At 38.1% G+C, this 23,198-nt stretch overlaps 2 protein-coding genes across 2 annotated transcripts; one reads left to right on the top strand and one right to left on the bottom strand.

The window, feature by feature from the left end:
- Window positions 1–5,917: 5,917 nt before the first annotated feature.
- Window positions 5,918–15,919, top strand: LOC131798150 (uncharacterized). Its single transcript, XM_059115800.2, has 2 exons — window positions 5,918–6,879; window positions 15,211–15,919. The coding sequence occupies exon 1, from the start codon at window positions 6,115–6,117 to the stop codon at window positions 6,865–6,867; it is 753 nt and encodes a 250-aa protein (XP_058971783.2). The 5' UTR covers window positions 5,918–6,114; the 3' UTR covers window positions 6,868–6,879; window positions 15,211–15,919.
- LOC131798149 (uncharacterized) lies at window positions 10,473–13,007 on the bottom strand. Its single transcript, XM_059115799.2, has one exon. The coding sequence runs from the start codon at window positions 12,541–12,543 to the stop codon at window positions 11,548–11,550; it is 996 nt and encodes a 331-aa protein (XP_058971782.1). The 5' UTR covers window positions 12,544–13,007; the 3' UTR covers window positions 10,473–11,547.
- Window positions 15,920–23,198: the final 7,279 nt, after the last annotated feature.

A 23,198-nucleotide genomic window follows, 5' to 3' on the forward strand; every position in this document is an offset into this window, starting at 1 on the left:
ACTAATGTTATAATAACTTTGACAGTACATCCGCAAGCATCTTCATAACTGCGATTTCTGTCAACTGTTGTTACTGTTTTCATTTCTTATCATAGCTGCAAGTAGAAAACACCACACTCGAAGAGCTGACTGATAACTTTGAAATGCTCTTTCCATGCAAACATTCCGTAAACGTTAATTTCAGTGATAGTTTCAAACTGGAAATAACCAGAAAAAGGTTTTCCTTCCACCTTTTACTGGAAATTAAAACAAGTTTATAGATTATTGACTTGTGGTTGGAGCATTCTCATCTTTCATTTTTCGCATGTCTTTGTCTCAGCGTACATGCATAACACACATAATTCAAGTCGTTGAGCAGCAAGCATTATGTAAGAGACAACGAAGGATGCAGTAAATATATGATATCTTATAAATATTTTGCCCATAGCCATAGCTGCAAAGAGTCGCCCGATAATCTTGTTTGTCGCCAGAGTTAAATCACTTTTACCAGAAACTTTATCTATAAACATCCTCAAGAAAAGGAAATACTTAATGATACTGGCCGACTCTATCCTCAACTTATGGAGGTTTTTCAAATGGAAGCGTCGATTGCCAGACGTCAGTAACCAGTGGCAACAAGTCAAGAAAAAACTGAAAAGAGGCAACACCTTGTTAGAAGGAGTGCTTGTTTTGGCTACCTTTCAATCAAAGCTCCGTTGAACAGAGTGTTGTAGTAGGCAGCTCTTGAAAGCTTGAAGCATCCAGTTTAGTACTGAAACGGTGGTCGAATGCCTCATCAGTTGAATAGCACTGAAAGCGCCTCACATGTGGAACGGACTTGCTTCTACCCTGGCGACGTTTTTTTGCGATTTCCGCCTTGTCTATGATTTGGGCTTCCACTTCACTAAAACTGTTTTCCATCACAGGGGTCGAATTACCGCTGCAAGAAGATGTTTCGCTGGACGCTGAGCTGATATTCAAAGAAATGGATCGACGCCTTGGTATTATACCATACTTTAACTTCTCCATCGCTATTTCCTGAGGGATTGTTTCGGAACACGTAGACTACGAAGTTAGAGGCTTTCCGAGTACACTTTGACCTGTGTGTTGCTCATAAAAAAACGTCTATTTGTCATGTGATTACACTAAGCTTTCAAACTCGCTGATTGGTGTGTTATGTGGCGATGTGCTGTGTCATTTGACGGTAATTGCAGCCTTAAGCCAGGAATCCAAACACTTCGACAAGTGCTGCATCAATAAAACACTTCGTATTTGAAAGATGTTCCGATAACCTCGGGCTAAAATTAGATTGTTAATTTAACTCGGCTGCTAACAATGCAAGGTCAAAAATTAACAAAGATCATCAAATATTCAGTCACACTCATAGATTTAGCCCTAAATAATTTTAGTCTGTGTGCTTCATCGACAGCCACATCCTTGTTTACAACATAAAGGTATACAGATTTCCCACGGGTCTCATTAAAACCACTAAATGCCTGAGTGCGGGATCAAAGTACATGCTACGCATTGAAGACGTTTCCATTGTTCAGTGGTCACACTCAACTTGGATCTAAAAATAACCCAGGTTTAGATAAATATATCTGAAGAGTACTTTTGTTCGTACATGGAAACAATAGACAGTTACTGCATAAACGTTTTGGAAAATTAGAGCTTTTGTGTGCATTGGATGAAAAAATTAGACCCGCCAGATAAAGGCCAACAAAACAGAAATTAGTACCTATGACGACCACGAAAAGTTATTTTTGGCATGTTTCCGAAGGAATTGCGATCATTGGTTCGATTATAGGATTTTGATAGACAGCAGCTCAAACATTATAGTCAAGCTTGCTTTTGTGCCTCTATACGTGATCCTAAGTTGTTTTTGCGATTTCATCTGGACTCTTTTCCGGAGAGTTTTTGTACAATCGGTGGTCAACATACAATCCTAAGTGAAAAAAGAGTTCGCTCAAATTTTCCTTACATGACTGACAAATAACAATCATGGTTACATGTGTCTATAGAAATAGAGGAGTGTCCCAGACCAACGATTGAGTTTGATAAACAACAGCGGCTGCAATAGCCAGCCAAGCCCACTCCGGAGGCAAGGAGGGGGGAAGGAGGAGAGGGGGGCCGGGTTGGGAGGGGGGGGGGTAGTCTTTCGCAAAAACCTGAACTTGGTAAACTTTGGTAATACTTTTCTCCAGTTATAGCCTTGAACAATATCTAGCACTCTAAAAAATCTTGCCAATAACGACACACTTACTTGACTCTGTCCTCTGCATGTTTAGTTAGAGCATCATGAAAGACCGTCATAACGAATACAAATGTATGTCAGATGATCGCTTTTGAACCGGGTTCCAGGCCTATTCGCTCTTTCATTTCTGACCCAGCGATCTTGGCTCGTTTTTCCTCTTTCCTGCAGGAATGAGTCCGTCTAATGGTAGCCCTGAAAATGCCATTCGGTTTTATTAGCGTTCGATAACTGTACTGAAAAGATAATCTCTATGCGCAGTAATCAGCTATCTATTGAATTGAACTTTCTAGCCTATGAAAAATATACATGTATTTCACCTTAAAAGGGCTGATCATTTTAAGCCATCTATATATGATAAGAATGCTACTGCAATAGCCAAAATTGTTTCCATCATATAGAATGTTTTCGCACTCAATTAAGGTGTATCAAATGCTTTTCAAATTCGAAATACCTGCCTATAAAGAGAGAGAAACCCGGCAGTCTTGCCAAACATAGCCTACCAAAATGGAAAGGATTGACCAAAAAGATACGAGGAAGCTTGAACACGGAGAAAAGCAGGTGGGATTGCAAACGAAAAGCCTATAAAAGCATGAGGTTGTTATTTTCACGAGTCACCAACGGCCGTGTAGCCTTTTTATACTGCCGCTGAGTCATGGCGCAAAATGGGCCACATAAAACAGTTTGTCTTGATACTATCCATCAGTTTGCTTGTATCAAAGTCGAATTGCAGGCTATGAAAATTATAGTCAGTGTAGAATACGAACGAAGACACAACCACCTAGCTCAATATTGTTGAATCAAATATCATTTGCACTGCATTCTGTCTCCAAGTTTAGCGTTATGTTCCGAGGATAACCTTTTTTCAAAAGCGACGCAGAAAGTTACCCAAAACTTGATAATTATGATAAAAATCCTTCAATCTCAAGCTTAGTCGTCATACATTAACAACAAAAGTGATTAAGGGAATAACTGATAAAAGTGTTGATGGATTCACAGACATGAGAGTTACTACAGAAATAAATTGACAACAAATTCTTAACTTTGGAAACAAAACATGAACTTGAGCACAAATTTAAGAACAGATGAACCTGGTTAATATTCAATCGTAATTGAATAATAACCACCTTAAAAAAAGGCGCTCATTGTTAAGTCGATCACTTCAAACTCAAATTAAGGTAATCGAATTGTTCATTACGTTGTTGTGGTGACTTGCTTTGTCGGCTGTGTTGTTTATTAAAGAATGCTCAAAACTGTGAAGGAATCTGTTTCAGAATAATCGTTAACACGATCATCTAAGGATGAGTTGGTGGTACTCATGACGTCAAAGATTAATTCAAGGATGTAAAGACCTTCTCAAGTGTACGCACGCAATATAATGATATCAGATGATAAATATAATATGAAAAGACTTGATCAGAGCAAAACCAAAATACAAAAAGCTATGGTCGAAAAAGAGCCAGCGATCACTTTGAGTCATGCAACTCCCCTTAGTTCTGTTACGAACCACCACAAATCATTTACTGCCAAGATCCCAAAGATAAGACAAAACATTTCTTTGTAAGTTACACATGTGAGAGGTTGGTTTTATCTCCACACTCTATCAGTTTTTTTCAATCCTGTATCATGACCTGAGTGCTTTATTGCGTGTCAGAAGAAGAATTTTTAAATTTTTTGATCATTGATTGCAAAACAAATCCAGAGTGCAGTAAGCCGCTTCAGAGCAACAAACCCAATGTGCAGTGAGTCGTCGGCCCCTGAGCGAAAAACAAACCAACAAACAAAACCAAAGGCACGTTTACTCTATGTAATTGCCGTGAAACTCTCGAGATCTGATTCATAGTTCTTTTTAGCCAATCATTTCATTGTAAATTAGTAAAGAGGATTTGGCATCATCGAATATAACACCCACTGCCTCATACGTGTACCCGTTTTTATTTATTTTTATATTTCGCAGTTCTAACATATTAGAGCACCGGAATGCAAAAACATTCCACGGTATAGTACAAGGCAAAATAAAGACGGAAAGTAGAAAAAGATAATGGGCCCAGTGAAGGTTCCAAGCTTTGCTTATTTCCGGTGTATAAGCCTTTTCCTATTGAGCAAAGAACTTCTAAGTACGTCAGTTTTTTTTTAATTAGTTTAATAGTTTCGTTTGTGTTGTTTTCCCGCACTTTCGCCCACGCCTCAAGCGATCGATACAATGCTCGGATTAGTCCGTCGAAATTATAATTATAAGCTAAAATACTAGAAAAGTGAATAACGGTGGAATAATAAATCACATATTCAATGGTTTGACGTATAATAAGCGCGAAAATTTTGCTCACTGCTCGTATTTTTTTCTCGCCCATAACTACGAACCTCGTGAAAAAACAACGCAACTCGCAGAAGATCCGACCGTTTAAAATGTTTCACAATCGAATAAGCCGTTTTCATTACATGGTTGCTAGATAATGAATCATTGGCCTTATAGGGAGAAGTTATATGTTAAATTGCTATAATAATATTTATATTGGCAATCTTCTACTTAAGGCTTAAGGTAAACTTGCCTAATCCGTGACTATGGTGTTATTCCGAAGTTTCCGTCGGAAGCTTAAAAGTGATTTTCTATGACGTTAAACATTCGAGAAATCGTAGGCGGACCATGAAAGTCGTGACGACTTTTTTTTTTTTTAATATATATATATATATATATATATATATCCTTCAGAAAGATGTTCTGAGCGCGGCTTAAGATGACACCAAATACGTCATAAGGAGTCAAAGTTAGTCTAAATTAACTAAGCTTGCTCAAAGCGAATTTTGAAACAATAACTCAGTTAAACATGGTGGCAGCTCATATTGTTGACAGGACGGATGGGTTGTACTTAAACTTCCTGCGTCAACCAGGGTATCCATATAGATAGTTTGCTTAAATCGATTGTGTTGATAATTTGAATTGGCCATCGTCTGAGCTCTGACGGAGGGCTAACTCTCGTAACGTCAGCTTAAGAATCCTTTTAATAAGATGGCCACTTCAAAGTATTAATTCAAACAAATTATCTTGTGATACCTCTGTCAAAGCAAGCATCACAGTTTCTTCAGAAACTTATTCTAAGATATCCGTCTGCTCCAAAAAGTGACTGAAGCTTGAATCGCATTAGGAACTATAGACACAAAATGGCATGAGGTGTAATCCAGAGGTGCTCAATTCATCCGCAAAACGTTATTCTCAAACAACTTAATGCAACCATTACCTCTCAATTACAGCTAACTACACCTATATTAGCACGATGGTTATTGATATATTATATTACCTCATGTTTTATCAATTAAAGGAAGTTATGAACGTTGATGAAGAGTCTGACAGTATTTTGTTTTTCTCCTTAACATTTACTTTCGTTTATACTCAGCTGCTGCCGATGAAATCGTAGTCATAGTGGCCACTGGTTGCAATTTAAGTCCTCTATTCAGAAAATCAAGATTTTTCTTTCCCTCTCGATTTTTAAAAACAACAGTAGACTGCATTTGCTGTTGTTGACCTTAAACTTCCTGACAAGGTGTTAACAGTGCAATCCTCTTTAACTTAATTCAAAAACAGAAAGATGGCTGGTTTCGCCATGCCACTTCGTGGTGTAACAGAAAATCAATCTGTACGCTTGACCACATAACAGCATCAAAAGAGGGCGGATCGTTTGAGCACAGGAAACCAGGCGTTGTTCGTTAATCGAAAGGAAATTTGGGTTATCTATCACACGCGTAGATCTTTGCGTGACTTTTAGCATGTGACTTGAATGTCATTTTCTTTAAATAACTGAAGTCAAAGGTATACTAGCAACATCTATCGTTGAGCCCATCAGAGAGTACTTTTCTACGAGTAATTCCGTCGTATTACCACTTCAAAAATGGCCACAGTGAGACAAAAAATGCGTAAGAGAAAAGATGGTCATATTTGTTTGAAAAATATTTCTATGCAACAGGAGATTGGAGGGTCAGCTGAAAGCATTCCTTGCGCTAACTTCGAGAACCGTCCTTCTGTTGGTCAAAGTGGGGAAGAGCTTCGAAGAACCAGATCGTTCTCCCTGCCAAGAGTGTTAAAGAAAGAAAACGACACGCAAACCTTACTTCAGATCCTGCTTAGAACAAAAAACCGGCTTAAAAAAAGTAACTCAAATTGCGGCACTTTGTTTACAAGTAACGAGAACGACAAAAGATTAAACCAGGACGACAATTGCACTAAGGTTAGTCAGCCGCCTTCCCAGATTGAAGGCTTAAAATTAGAGCAAAATAACTTTGTGATTCCTACAATTTGCATTCAACCACCCGAAGTAGTGGACAGAACCTCTCACTTAACGCAACCAATCACAACAGTCGAGCAGGCGAACACAGTACAACAGCTGGCAAACGATCAAACAAAGGGTTTAATGGAGGATCCTAAACAGGCTTCAGCTATAAGCCGCTCTGAAACAACCACTACAACTACAAAGAGAGGAAACAAAACGCCACCGCGAAGGAAAAGAAGCTTCTCGTGGAGCGATATTTATACCATCGGGAATTTGAGAATTAGCCCTACGGAGGTATTGAAAGGGAGCAGTTCGTGGAGTGAGTTCCTCAACTCGGCTGCGAGAGAAACCGACCTGTGCTCAACTGATCTGTAGGAGGACAATGAGGTCAGTGGAAACTTTAATAGTACTCGACAGCTTTAAATTAATATAAAAAGGGATGAATAACAAATAGTTTATATAAATTGTTGTTTGTTAAAACTTTACCATTCGCTAATTAGTATCGCTATCAAAATTTGTCAATCACCGTTTCCTGTAGGTTATACACTAGTCATAAATGTCCAATTTACGACTGCTATAATCCTACAGACAAACAAAACCTGATAGTATTCGAAACTGATCTTATTTTTCAATTTCATCAATTGACTAGCTTCTATTCATATGACACTGATACGTACTTCTCGCATGAGGAGTTTACTTCAGACTTAATTAAAAATATAACTCTGCTGAAAGAAATAGGAATTACTTTGCGGTTATAAATGCTTTTTTTACGTCTGTGTGGGCGAAAGCGAAAATCACGGAAGGAGAGCATTTTTCATTCAGGCTGCTGTATCACCTCCATGCGTTTTATTCGGTTGCGATGATTCGATCAAAGCCGGAGTTAAATATTTGGATGGAGAATTTGATCTGACAGAATTTCATATGAAACACAGACTGGTAAATTTAAAAGATCCCTCTCAGACGCCGCGTTCTGCCAAGTCATATCAAATATGTAAGTCCCCCACGATTGACCTTTCCCGTACGTTTCAGAGCAGTCCCAAACAAAAGTTAAATTCTTCGTAAAGATTAACTCAACATCCAATTACACTTTGCAAGAATAGCCATCATCAACATAAATAAAATTGTCAGACATAAACACACTGAAAAACAAAGTTTCGAGGTGAGAGCGTCTACGCCAAATTTAAGTCTTCCAGGGGGGGATCAAACGAGGTGTCCGCTAGGTGTTTTCTACATTTGGATACCATAATCTATTAACCTCTCTTTCTCTCATATCCCATCTCTCTGATATTGCATTCCTAGCAGCCATTTCCTCCTAGACCCCTCTTTCCTTATTTAATACTCTATGTTCGATAAACCCTCTATCTAGTGCCGCTCTCTCTTTTACCTCCTCTTTAAGACCTCTCTCCAGTAACCGCGTTTCTTCTGGCCTTTTTTCCCCCTCTTTTTACCTAACAATTCCTCCACTCCGCCTGTGGTAGCCACAATCAGATCTCTTCATTTATTTGAAGGCAATAGGTAATTGCATGACCTTGAGCGAACTATTTTGTGACGAATATACAGATCTTGCAACTGAAAATGTCGACTTTTTGGGTGATTGGTAAATTACGAAATCGATTTTCAAGTCAAAAGGGTGTTTTGCCTTTACCCTTCAACTCCCAAGATCTGATTGTTAATTCTCCCCTATAACTGCCACACTTTTCCTTTAGATAAGTTAGGAGAATTTGGTTTGAGATCAAGATAACAACCCCAACCTGATAAGTTTGAATATTCTTATAACCTGTTTGCTGGATAATGTTTAGATATATAAGGAGAGGTTACTTGTTGATCAATTCTGGGAGTTCAGGGTTACTAATCGTATTTGAGATGGTAATTTTAACAATATGATATGGACGAAAACGATCATTAAATCGATGTAAATTTTTTATGCTTTAAGTGAAGTGGTGATTATTGAGCATCAAGAATATAGTATCACATGGATCCTATTCAAGAGAGTCCCGCCCCCTTTCTAGGAGGCCATCCGACTGTAATTATATTGGGAGTGATCCCTCCTCGCAAATGAAAAACGTGTTTTCTCGAGTTAATTAGATCGGTATGTTTTGAGGAAAATACTTACAATCGGTGCTACCCTCGTAAATGGTTTAAACACGGGAAATATTGTGATTTTGATGAGCACTCATTCCTCGAAAGTGCCCGCATCTTAAACAGCCTCATTGGAGTATCTAAATCTTCAGCATTGTAATGAATATTCTCACTCAAAAACCAGTCTGCAACGTTTTGATTCCTATTTTTGGTGCTTGAATTGCAAGACTATTCAAAGTAAAGACACAGACCACATTAAAAAAGGAAAACCACTGAACAAATAAAACAAAAACAAGGTCGATAGGCCAAATCCCAGGATGCTATCCTACGTAGTAGGATAGTATCCTGGGATACTATACGTTGTCATGGTAATTGCAAAGCGTGCTTCGGCCCTGGGTATACATAAAAGGAAATATGTTCGGTAACAGGTCCTAACTTTTCGATGAGCTGAACACAACTTTCTGAAAAAAGTATTTTTATGATGATTTTCGCTCGGAATGTCCAAAATCAGTCTCTGTTGTCGACGACACCATTTCGCCCTCAGTCGTATGAACATCTCAGAAGAGATCGAGGAGTCTCTGACGTAAAAGCAACTTCTCAAGTAAATCCTTTCTCGCTCAAAAGTACCTTTGAGGTTTGTTAAGTTTCAAAGATTCTATTGGTGATCATAGATCGACTCTGTTATGAGTAATTTTGAATCTACAGATTTAGTCTCCTATACATCAAAATCTGTAAGAACAAGAATCATCGCCGGCGCTTATCACCACTCCGACGATTCATTTACAAAATGCCAGAAATAGCCCATGTCATGATCGAATTATCACTTTTCTTATCGTTACGTGCACCTCTTCAGAGAGAGCGACTAAGGAGACTTTCTCCTTTTAATGATGGCATTAAGTTAACGTTGACCAAAAGTGTACCTGTCCCTCATAAAATTCACACCAAAGTTATTGCTTGTCACATTGGTTAATTTGATGGGTTTTCTTCTTCTTAAATCCTAATCCTTCTCACGGAGAGTGTTCTTATATTTTTTACTGAGTTTATGAAACGACAAAGGAGCACGGAGTCGAAAACGTGCCATCAAAATTATGATTGAAGAGTGGAAGTCGTAATATTATGTTTCTTGATCTTTCTTCCATTTTGCTGCGTTCTTTTGGTGACATATGACTTAAGTTACGATTGTGTTGTTGACATACACAAGCTGTTTACTGCATGCCTAAACGTAAGGCGTAGTGCAATACTGGAACATGTTTCTGAACTGTAACGATCAGGATTGAACGATGATTGAAAATTTCACCAAAGTCAAACTTGACTAGAACAAACGTGAAAGCATGCCAACCCTTGAGTAAATAAAGGATGTTGATCTCAAGCAATTTTTTTTTTTCACTGACGTAGTGATCAAAAACATCGTGCGAAGGGATTTCAATGTCTGACAATGCAGACATCTACGGGGGGAGCTTTCAAAAGACAACTCCTTCACTGCTTCGGCATTTTGTAATCCTGGCCAATTTTCTCCATCCGTACTTCTCTTCCACTAACTCTTTCCCCTTTGGGGTTTTTTTCTGCCCGAGTAAACTTTTATCTAAAAGTCCTCATCCAATTAAAGTTATAATGATGTAGCTCCGTGAAGTAATTGAATGATTTAGTGGAGGAAATGCCATTTTCTACACTTCTACTGATTCTTAAACGGATAAAAATCGTAGCTGCCAGGCGTTCAATCAAAGTGTAATTATTTCCAGGAGTCTCCCAATCATTCTTGACACTTTTCTGTCTAGAGTGATTTATTGAATTTGACCAGGGATGTAAGCAGAACCTCTATGTTTATCAGTTTTATACTTACGTTATGCTCTGAAGAGCTATTCACATTAAATTTCTCTAAACACTATCTATACAACTAACTCAAAGACTTTTATGAAAATGTAACTAAGTCCTCGTTACTCCAGTCAAAGGATTCCTGATGAGAATTTCTACTCTGAGCATTCTGTGACAAGGCCGAGTGTTAATGGAGTTTCAAGTTTATTATTAGGAATCGAAAACCGTGGAGAGCGTCACGACACTTGTAAAAAGTCAATCCCGGGATGTTTTCTCTTCACTTTATTTCGTACAAAGCAGCAATTCTTCAATAGATGTTTCAAAAGATCAGTTGTAACAGCTTGAGACAGTTTTATAAAACCACGCTCGATTCTTTTGGCATGAAGCGTTTCCGCTTCTCTGAAAATGTGAATGTTACAAATTTAGATCTTACAGTTGACTGATTTCGCTCAGGAAACCAGGGGTGGTTAATTGATTATTGGCCTCAAACCGCTTTCTAAGTAACATAACAAATGTTTTATTTGTGTACAAGTTAGATCTTCCTTTTAGATGTGTACAAAAGTAAAGGATAAGTTATTTATGATAGGATAACACTAGTCGGCATAGATAAGCTTAAGATCATGTGATAAGACATGATCCATCATTCTGAGTAAAACTATTATACAATTTGACTGCTCGAATTTGGGTCAACATTTCGACTGACCTGCTTAGAAATGCATTACACGATTAGGCAATAAAAAAACCTCGCATAGTCGAAGTGGTTGTAACTTCTTCAAAGAAACAAACAGTTCCAGTTGACTGCTGAGGCATCATTTACATCCAGAACGGATTACAACTCCTTGACCCTTTTATTGTCAATAAATTCGGCTCTTTTAGAGCTTTTGCTAATCAAGGATTTTGCCATGCAAACATCCGGATCTAAACATTAATAAATCGCATAAGATTTAATCAAGTTTCTGCTGTAATTCCAGATAGACCGTCCGTATTCCACCAGAAACTACATTTCAGCTCGCCACAGCGTAGACAACAGACAATTTATTTATCAATTTCAAGTCGCACGGGTCAAGTACTAAGGCAACTCAGTCTATGCCAGCCTTACATCAACTTATCAAAGTAACATCACATATTCTTGTTCTCGATTTCAAGTATTGAATGGCAAACCTTTCAAAGCTCAGTTGAACACAGATCTGTCTCAATCATACCCTGTTCAAATCTAAATCCTTTTAAGGCCATATAGCTTAAGCGTTTTCCATTTGCGCACTCTTCGCCGTTCGAGGAAGAAGTAACATAAATTTGGGGGCATAGTTTGGCCGTGTTATTTCCGTTTGTTTCGTTTACATCTTCTGCCATGTAATTATGATTTGGTAACGTTCTAGAAATTGCGTTCTTAGTGCTGCGAATGCTGTCCACGTTGCCACTAAACGAATTGCTTCTAGTTCGTACCAGTTTTCGTGCACCTGGTTTGCCGCTGTCGTTCCCATTCGCTTGTTTATTAGGTTGCTTAGCTCCGTGTCTCCAGTTCAACAAACCAGTGAAAGACTTACTTCGTTTGGGACGCCTCGGTCGTTTCGCTTTTATCTTTTTGTCGTCGTGTTCCTCGGTCTGACTCTCTCCAACTGCAACACGATATGTCGCGGAAGACATTTCACAAGATCTTTCCTCACCCTTTCCGTTCTTGTCGGTTCCAAGGCCATCGACATTATTTTCTTTGAGACTTTCCTCACTAAAACCATTTGCGGAGCTTCCTTTCCGCTCGTCAAATTGCTTAAGATTAAGGTCTTGGTTTGGACGTGTGTATTTTGCTAAATCAGAGCGAGCCTTCCGAGAAAGAACTGGCCGTAGCGCAGCTTTGATAGAGCTTCGGCGCTCTTTACATTCCACGTCTTCGTCCAGATCATTCCTCGAATGCCGTCTTTGTGTAATTAGTTGCTCAACACTGTTCGATCCTGAGGCTCCATCGTTTTCCAAATTATCCTCGGACAAAGTGTTCTCCGACTGAACGTCCAAGCTGCTCTTACCTGCTAATTCATCCGTGGAAGAGAACACATCACTATCACTGCCAGATGGAGATCGATTACGCATCCGGAGCCCAAGTTTAGAAATCTCTTGGCCGAGTCGACGAACTGCGGATGTCATAACTGTACGGTTGTCTTGTTTCATTCTCCAGAATCCATTTAAAAGGCAGCCAGATGCTCCCCTTGAAAAGACATCTACGCCAATGACCTCGAATAACAACCTAAGTATATAGGTTCTTGTTTATATTGTACACTATTGTGTCTTGGACTGTTTTGGTAAGATTCCGTTCTTGATATATCACTCAACCAAAAGACTGCAAGTTTTCGAACAGCAAATATCAACTCGAACAACGCGAACCAATCAGTTCCTTTTCCATTCCTGTTACCAGTCCGTAGATCTATCGTTTCGTCGAGATATTTATCGTCTGAAGAATTGTCTATTCTAGGCGAAGAGCTTTTGAGTGTTTTTCAATTGAAGACCAGACAAATGAGACAACGATCACGGCCGGGCCAAGAGCTTTTCGTTGTGAATATAGACATTCAATCAGGCAAAACACAAGCTGTGTATTGTGTTTCGTGACGCACGGCCAATTAATAATGCCTGGTGTCAGGTTGCAGTACTTAGAAAGGTTCAAGTGACTTCTTTCGTCTTTCGCGTGACCTCGCTCTAGACGCTGCAATCACAACACAGCTGGAGGACATAAATAGCTCCTAATTCCATTAAAATTGATCAAATAACTATTTCGCTGATAAGGTAGTGGCATACGGACGGTAAATCGAAGTCACGCAAAGGAGGATTATCAGCGTGAGACTCTTCCTCATCTGTCAGAAGGTAATCTTTTAAGAACTCTTTTGAAGGACGTGAAATGATTTCAAAATAACCAAAGATTTGCGAAGCAGATTGCTCATTTAAGCTGTAACAAAGTGTGCATGTAACTGACATTTGGCGCGAAACTGTTTATGATCTGTCATTTCGTTCCTTTGTGGAATTCTGGTTCGATCTTGATCGATTAAACGCCGAAAAAAAGCCATTCTAATTTCTTCTTACTATTCCAAACTTGCTCAATAATAATAAATTAATAATTAAAGTAACAAAGGAACAGATACCTTTAGTGTGGAGCAAGGGCTTTCATAATATCGTTAATATTGAAGCTGCAGAGCTTCAGCGATGATATGGTTCGTGTTGCTTATAGACGAATGACTGCCAGAAATACTAGTTACAGGGCTGCTTACTCATCTTAACGTTGACGACTGGAGTTTACTCCTGTCATAACCCGGATTGAGAAACTAAGCTTGCGTGAGTTATTTGAGAACTTCCCTCAATTGCATTCCTTTGCAAGGCCACAAAAACTTGTATTAACTTTGGGTGAAAGACAATTCCGATAACAAATGTGCCTAAACTACCCATTCCGCAAAGGAGATTCAAAAGAAACATCTTACATCCAACCGGAAAGACTCTAAAACTTCCGCGTGATGCAAAAGCATACATATTTTCGACCTAATCTCTGATAGGACATCTCATATCCATGCCAGCAAGACGCTGAGAAATATCAGATATCGCGGATACGATTATCTAACTATTTTGGAATTTCCTCTGGTTTTCATCGTTAGCCTTCATGAAAAGGTTTAAGAAAATGAAATACATCCGAGCAGATTCAAACGCTTGGAATGTTTGCCTCAGCGTTTTAAGTTCGGCATTTAGTTTGTACATCAATCCCTACCTCAAACCTCTTGACCTTCAATTGAATATCAGCTTAAGTGGTCTGTTCAAAAGAAAAGTTTAAATTGGTCTGATGAAACCTTGGTAAAACTCAAGCTGCAAAAAAGTCTAAAGGATTCACTTAAATTGTGAGCATTCGTTTTAGTAAATGAACTAGCAATTTCAGAATTTGAATGCCAAGGTTCCGAGCAGTCCATCCTTATCTGGAACATCTCTCTGTCGATATCACTTCAGTCAGTCGGCTTGATGTCTGGTGCTTTTCAGTGAGTGCTCGAAGTAAAGATAAAATCATCGTCAATGGTCTATGATGTTTAAAAGCCGTTGAATATTTTGTAGCTATTAATGGATACCGAGGCGACTCGAAATCTCACCCGATTCAATTCAGTGATTGAGGCCTACAACCCGAAGATGCCCCTTACGGGTACGAGGGATTTTAATATTAAACTTTTCTAGGAATTCTTATTCGATAAATGGCCCATTAATTAGTTCCAGGAGGAATACTCAACAAACTCCATCGATGGATCCTCTACTAGCTGTGATTTTCAAATCCCTCCCCATTTATAAAACACCTTTAGTTCAAAGGTGTATTTCCCATATCTAGAACAATTTCCTAATAACTGCTGACAGTATGCGTGATTGCTTTGTTGTTTCCTCAATTCGCACTGTGATTGGCTTAGAAACCTTGCATCACTCTTCTTTCTATGAATTGCGAATAGTGCCAGCCTGAGGAAAAATGTAAGCTTTGATGTAATTCGCACCCCAGTCTCCCAGAGCACTGATAACCAAATTTCTGATAATACTTCATTTTGCCAAAGATTGTCAAGTGTTAGCATCGTAAACTAAAAACAGTCGTTTTCTTTTCCAAAAATTCAGGCTTTGAAGGAATTTGCACCCTAGTCTCTCAGAACACTGATAAGCAAATTTGTGATAAGATTACATTTAGCTGTGACCAAAGATTATCACGTGTTAGCATTGTAAGCTAAACACAAACATTCGTTTACATTGCTAAGGTCAGCATTTAGTTGCCGTTAGGGAGCTGAAATTACAAGTAGCAAGTAGCATTGTCCTAACTTATATTTTTTCTTATCCTAGGTGTCGCCTACTCGTGACAGATGCATAGATTGAATAACACACTAACGGCACTATTTCGAACATTGAAAAATGGCTTTAAAATGTTAATTTGAGTAAATTAAATCTATAGTATGGAGTAAAAGAACGAGTAGTAGAATCAAATAATGACCAAATGAATTAACTGATGAGAATAAACTGTTCAGCCGTCCATTTGGACAACATTCTTCATGCGCAAAGCGAGTTAATCCTGCTCAATCTACACCGTCTTGATTACTGCTGACCCTCCTGTTGCAATCGATTTTTTAAGCTGAGACATATTCTTAGTGTCGTGAAATTGTATGGTTTGAAAAAAGGCAAGTAAAAGATCCACTTTTGGCAAAACGTACATAGGATCTTCTGGCTAAATTTACAAGCTCATATGAACGCATTGGTTATTTACACCTCTCCAACACGCTATCCTTTTCACTACCAAGACTTAACATGCTCGTAAACATTCAGACGCACGCACGCATGTAGTCTTCCGGGAAAAGTGAACTTTTATAAAGTGCTGAATGTCAACTATCTTTTGGCGAAACCTTTAACCTACAAGCCTGTATTGGAATATGGGAATATTAACGTATGAACATTTTCAGTATAGCAAGGTTATCCTTATGCTTTTGCTTGTTGTTGTAACTGTAACAATACACCTTGTGAGGAAATTTGCCGTTATCTTTAAACATAATAAAGCCGATAGAACGCACATGCGGCGGACTCGCATCTGAAATTCTTTCTAATTAGTCATTTGTAAAAAACGGGCAGATTTATCAGCTGGCATGCACTGTTTTCATTACTTCACACCTCCAGAAAAGTATTGTTTGACGTCACATCTTACACGTGACATCAAATAATCAATGGATTTTGCTTTCGTACTATGGCGATAATTATCAAGGGCTTCATTTCTCTTATCCGTTTTAAGCCCCCGGTTTACTTTTATGACCCGAAATTTGCCCATAATACCTCTCGTGTTCAGTACTAACTGAAATTCTAGTGCAATCCTCGAAGTGATATCGGTTCATTTTCTCATTTTGATTTCATGTGTAAGGAACCGTATGCTCATTACAACTTCTCATCATGCCTAAGAAGCTTGGAGGATAGATTTTCTTATTAATATATTTTTTGATGTATTTTTATATTTTATATATATATTTTCTTATATATATATATACAAATTTTAAAAAACCCTGGTGTGTGTATCTTGAAAACCAAAGCAATCCATTTCGACCAACGCCATCTTTTCTCGTCAATGAAATGAAATGAAATGTTTCTTTTTGGTATCTTATCGCCTATTTTAGTGTTTTTTTAGTTTACCAAACTGACATAATGATTTACCGTCCATCTCAATATTCTTCATCCTCAGCCATTTTTACTTCTTCTTGGTTTATCTTTCTTGTTCTTCCATCCTTTGCTTTTGTTTACAATCCGTGTCATTCTCTTTCATCCTTAAGCATAACCGGAAGTTTTTTATTTAATCTTTTTTAATTGGTTTTCTTTTCCACAGCGAGTTATTATTTTCAAGCTTCTTTCTATTTAAAGGAATACGTTTTCGAGTGACGAGAAAAGATGCGAGCTTATATTAATGTAACACAAAACTAGCTAGACCATTTTTCAGGGAAATCTGAGGCTGTCCGAGTGGAAAATTACTTATCAGTCAGGCGGATCTTCGAGTTTTATTTAATTTAAAGTTTTCATTTTCCCTGGAGAAACTGTAGAGTCACATAGCCAAGTCGAAAATACCTTCTAAATGATATTTCAAACGTAGGTCTATTGGTTCATCGTTCTCGTTTAAGAAAAAATTGGCATTTCCCACGGGCAGTAAAGGGTTAAGCAACGGGTAAGCTTTCTTAAAATAACCGACCCATATCAGGATCTATTTTGTCTCTCTTGCTCTACTTAATGACAGTTACTGATTTATTTTTTGAACGATTTGTTTAATACAAATGAGCCGAAATAACAGCATCATCAAATAATACTTTTCAATGGAAAGCTCATATTGCCGCGGCTACGTGGTGTGATTTTATTCATGTCTCAGCTCAGTATCAATCATAACTAGGAAATGAAAAATTGCTTTTGTAGGTGCACAAGCACTTTGACATGATTAAATACAAATGCCACAATTTCCGCTTGTTACAACTGAATCTGCACTTGAAAACATCAGGTTCGTGTCCGTGAGAAATCTGTAACCTCTTCTAAAATTTTTTTTAATCCAAGCTTAAATAAGGAGAGAGAGGATTAGGATAAAGATTCACTGTTGTTATGAGGAGGTTAACTATACACTTAACCGCATTACAGAGAAAAAAATCGTTTTATCCTAAAAGCAAACTTTTAAACATTTTGTTAATAAAGATAAAAATAATGCCTGCCCATGTAGAGGACTCACAGTGTCAGGTTTAATTAACTCCCCAAGATTTCCTTGTCATGCGCCACTTCGAGGGTTTATTTGAAACCAACATATAATAACCAGTTCCCAGTTGGCGTGTTAGCTCAGTTGGTAGAGCGTTGCACCGGTATCGTAGGGGTCATGGGTTCAAATCCCGTACGAGGCCTTATTTCCACTAGTGTTCATAACTGACAGGATCGCTTCCATATTTTCCATCCCATGCAAATTTAAATCGAAGAGAAAAATTGAAAAACAGATATGACAAAATTATAATTTATTCAAGGAACGAAATATGAGGAAAAAAGAACTGAGCTTGGCAAAGCCGGAACTTAATATCAAATTAGTTTTAATCTGTTGCCACTCATTGTCCTTAAAGGCTATTTTTTAGGTTACATTTGCGCATTCAACAGGAATCTAGGTTTCTCTTCAGAGCACTTAAACTGAGCGCTATTTTAATGCATGCTTTTTGCGTTACAGTTATTTCCTGATTAATTAAATATTCAATTATCTAATAAAATCATGCAAATATCAAGTATGCAAACGCCCTTAGGCCATGGTTGGAAGAAAATCAAAAATAATTTTATCCAATCTTTATAAGAAAGTTTAGTTTCTTTTAAAGCTGTCTGCATGTAGTCGCACTCAATTCTGTTTTCTTTTCTATGATAATCTAATGAATGGAATGCGACTTTTATTTATTGAGAAGACAAAACACTACACTGCTGTCTTGCTAGTTACCCTCGTTAACTTAAATAAGCATTCATCAATTAAACATTGTCACACATCCAGATAGAGGAGAGACATTGGCCAAAAATTTCAATATTACTATTCAAATATGCAAGCATCTCAGAATGCTCTTGTTCAACAAACAAAAGGTATTATTCAACAGCTTTGTATTACTTTCAAGGCCTACAACGATTTTAATATTTTAAGAAAATATTTATTTCTTTTTAAGAAAACATTATCTTTCTACAAGTCACGTCACTTTGCAGATGACACGATCTGTCAGAGATAGGGATTGGTCACATGACTGCCAAAAGCCACTTAAAAGTGGAACTGTGGTTACTAGCTGATTAAAATCAACATTAACGAGGCGGTGAAAAGGTGCAAAGGACATCATTTCTGATAATTCATCTACAAAACCTTATAGTGTCGCCTTTCTGATGTGATGTCGGTTGGAAAAGTTTGGAGAAAGGATTTCATATCGCGGAGTAATTGAGAATCAACAATTATCAAAGTTTAAGGTGTACATGGTCGACATCACGTCAAGTTGTAGATCACGTACAGACGAAAGGCTAAGGTGAAATATCCCTAAGTAGACCTGTTTAATACCAGCATTTATCGAGACCTGTAGAACAATGAGCAGTCCTGTTATTCACCCGGGTGACAAGGTGACCATTACATTGAGTTTAGACGGCCAGGATCTGTCAAACAGTAACGAACTGGGTAACAAATCAAAACAGGAAGAATCCAGCCTTCAGAAACAAATATTCCTCAAGAAAGCCGACACAACGTCCCCAGTAAAACCACCCTTAGTGACGCGGAGAACGAGCTCACTACTCAAACTAAACATCGAAGGACTGTTAGTTGTTCCAGAGTTGGAAATAAGACTCAGAAGGAACTCTTATGGTGGTAAGTCTGTCCACGATGAAAGACACACCGAAGTTGATCCATCGGATGGAATGCTTACCACATCACTGTGTACAACGGAGCTTTGATGGACACTGATAGCGTAATGTAGCGATTGGATTCCAAAATATGTTGGCGTAAATGTTTTAGCATACTTATTTTGCCTCTGAGCATGACATGTCATGAAAATTTGAAGTAGACAGAATAGCCATAAGAGCTTAAAAGAGCATGAAGAAAGAAGACTGCTTCCGTTGTGGAAAGCGGGTTTGATATTAACCATCAGATTCCAGCACCATGGAATGACATGATACTTCCCCTGAGACCGTTACTCGTCTTAAGCAACTAAGACACTCTCGGTGGTTGAGGGATTCAGTTGAGGCTTTTTTCAGAGTGAAACCTGTGCATTGAACTGCAAAAATGAAACCCACACAAATGAGCCTTTGCGTGTAATCATGAATGCTCATTAACGTAGTCAGAAAAATCGTTTGGAAGCTTGGATAAACATCTGATGTTCGGTGGGAGTCCCAGTCTTTGTTGATTCCTTACAATATTTCTTACTTGGACAGCAGCGACTTAACGGAAACATTGTGATTATCATTTGAAGCTGAAGGTCTCAATGGTGTTGTTAACGGTTTTATATGCCCTTCCTTTCAATTCCCACGAGTTTAAGAAACATTTCACGGAACGGTTCAACGTTACTTAAACGCAATACCACCAGGAAAGATAAGCTTATTAAGACCGCCGTGAAGCAAGAGCCTGCTGTGTAATATTTCTCGAAAATGACAACAAAATCAGTCACGAAAATCATTTCGCCCTGAGGGGCCCGACTTAATGTGCAAAGAAAACAAAAGATTTCTCAGAAAGCTCTTGACCGTAAGAAATAAACAATTCGTTTGCAGCTAGACATGTTAGATCATTTTGAGATTTCTGTTTGGCAGAAAGAAATTAAAGTTGTTCAGGTTGAGAAGAACTCTGCATTTCTTTAGAAATAAATGTCCCGGATAACATTTTGTTAATTACCTATGACGATATGTTTAACCTGTGATAACAAACGGTCTGATAATTCCATTATCCTTAATTATCATGTGAAAGTATATTGACTTTGGCTGGGTTTCATAACATGTATTTCTTTCGATAAAAAATTGTTTAGTAAAAATTCGCGATAGGATCGGTAAGATAACTAGAAATTGAGAAATACTAGTTTCTAACGCACTAAACTTCTTAGTGTGGAACAATTTTTTAGTTCATTGCCAAGGCTCTGAGAGACAGCAAGACGACATTTAGGTAATTATTTATTTGATTACGTCACACCATCAAGTGGATCCTATTCTTTAAGAATGTTTTGTTGTGTGTAAGTAAACAATACAAGCACTTGTGTCTTTGAAGCAAAGGGTGTTTGTTTTTACTTCTAGGCGATCCAAATAATACAATGAACCAACAGTTGTTCGCAATAATAAAGCACACCACAAAGTTGTGCCATGTAATTAATATTATTATAAGTTTGGATCTCCGCCTTTCGTATCAACCATCAGTTGCCGCATCTTTCTAAACGGAACATCAATTAAGTATTTTCATATTGCCTTGTCAAGCCTGTCAGCAAATCTTATATTGAGCAACATCAAATTAGTCATCGTGAATTGAAACTCCGCCTCTCTGTGTCTTTTTTTTTCGTGGTAAGCCCGACTGCTCAAGACTAGTCGAAGACGAGTTTTCAATCATCAGCAAAGTCAAAGGGAAGGGAATAAGCTGAAGTTCTGTAGCGACGCTGACATAGTTTTCCAAAGACTTCTTCTGGATATCTATGGATTTTTAGATCTTCATAAAACTAATTGAGGCTCCTAAAGAGTACAATGAGAACAAAAACATTTTCTGCTAACAGTATCTGCTCCAATTCACAGTCAGCAGCTTCTTTTCTCATGTTCAAGTGTCTCTCATCTCTAGTTAACTTAATAGATTCAAATTATTTATCAACGATACAAAAATGCCTATCAAACAAAATCGGTAGTTATTCTGAATAGAATTATAATTACTTATTTTATCCTATCTTTTGATTGTTCGAGTACACGTGACCTTAGTTTCATCCAATTGAAAATTACGCCTTCAGGCCGCGTCTTCAAGTATTTTTTCCGCTCTTTCGCAGTTCAATTTGTATCTAACCACCCAGGAAAGATAAAAATAAAAAAAGAGTTAGAGAGAACTTTCTGCTTCATCTTCAATAATTCAGAAATCACTAAAGAGAGTTTCTGGATTGACTGAACCGCTCAAAACAATGTGAAAACTTAATCTGAGAAATTAATGGTCAAAATTCCCTGGTGAGCATCTTGTGCTGCATATATTGGACGTAGTAACGGCGTCGGTTGTTCCAACATCAGATAAATCTCTCTCCGGCGGATAGCGCAGTAAATGTGAATAACACTTCTCCGCTGGATAGCGCTTTATCTGTTGGATGTCGTTATCCGTCCTTGAACAGGGCGCTGATGTCAATAAGAGATAGCGCACATCAAGTGCCGAAGTCTATATTTGTCGTCGACAAGAAAGGATATATCACGATGTTTGGAGGGTCTTGTCCCAACGTTTCTTTTAATATGTAAATGACAGGATACATTAGAGAGCCCTTTTTCTGACATTTCCTATGCCTTTAAAAATTCTTGTATCCTGAATTGATTAGCCAGAATCGCGCATTTTCATATTTCTTAATTTACCTTTAAAAAAGCAATTTAATTATAGCTTCACAAGAATACAATAGAGCATTCATCTGACAAAAAATTGATTGATCATCTGCCTCAACTGTTGGTCCTAGGACACAATCCATTGTCGCTTACGCTTTCTAAAACGCTTTTAATTCGCTTTCATGAAACCATTGCACGTTCACAAAAGCACACTATCGAGGTGTTGAAGGACAGAGGAACCGGAGATTGCTGACTGACCAGGCAAATCACTCACCAGAGAAGGTTAACTACTGGTAGTAATTCTTTGTGAGACAAAAGAGCATTTGAACATCAAGGTTAACTTAAATTGAATAGAGTCGTCTAAGAAAATTTTCGAAATAAAAGGAAAAAAAGTTTTTTTCCATTATTAATTGCATAGTTGTTAAGGCAAAAATGACAATAAGGTTGGGGAGAAATTACGCTTGTAATTACTCATGACACCAAGCGCAAATCGAATTACCTGTGAAATACACAAGAGAAGTTGGGAGAAGACCAATGTCCCACACAACATCTGTTTGTTATTTCAGATAGCAATTTAACAGAATTGAGGAAAATCTGACGCCCATAAAAATTTGCAACGACCAACTGAGTCTTTAGGGGGGGGTGGTGAGTGCTAGAAAACCCCAGCAGATTGTTAAATACCAAAAGAACCGCATACGGACGAACAACGGGGTTTTATCTTTACAACTGGGACGAACGCAACGGAAAGAACCTGTGTTTTGGGTCTGAGTGATGGCCGTAGGCAAAGAAATGACCAAATATTGATCGAAATATCTATCGGAAAGTGTTACAGAGACCGACGAAAAGGACGAAAGGAAGCGTGAATAAGGAGAAAACGAAGCAGCTCTCTGAGTTTCTTGATGCATGTCCTTAGCAACATTACAAGTGATTACGGTTGATGACAAATACGAACAGAACTATCGAAGGGTCCAGACTCGGTTCCCGGAACATTGCACCGCAGGAGAAACTCAACTTGAAGATGGGGTTTAATTGACAAAACAAACGCTATCTGCGGGTTTTTGTTCACACCGAGTTATAATCAGATCATGGTATAAAAAAAACGCTATGATCAAAATATAGGCTGGTTATCATGGTCTCGAGGTAAATAATAATTAGATCTATCTTTGGCTTGCGCATGAGTGCACGCGATGAGTCGGCTTCGAACAAGGTCAAATCATTTAGAAAAGAGATTAAATCTTGAGAAGAGATTGGTTCGTGTGCCCTGTAATTGAATAAAGAACTACTTAGTCGAAAGTATT

This window comes from Pocillopora verrucosa, chromosome 12, assembly GCF_036669915.1.
Source record: "Pocillopora verrucosa isolate sample1 chromosome 12, ASM3666991v2, whole genome shotgun sequence".
Classification (NCBI taxonomy): Eukaryota; Metazoa; Cnidaria; class Anthozoa; order Scleractinia; family Pocilloporidae; genus Pocillopora; species Pocillopora verrucosa.

Coding starts and splice junctions, on each gene's coding strand:
- LOC131798150 (XM_059115800.2), top strand. CDS start 6,115: ATGGCCACAGTGAGACAAAAAATGCGTAAGAGAAAAGATGGTCATATT.
- LOC131798149 (XM_059115799.2), bottom strand. CDS start 12,543: ATGAAACAAGACAACCGTACAGTTATGACATCCGCAGTTCGTCGACTC.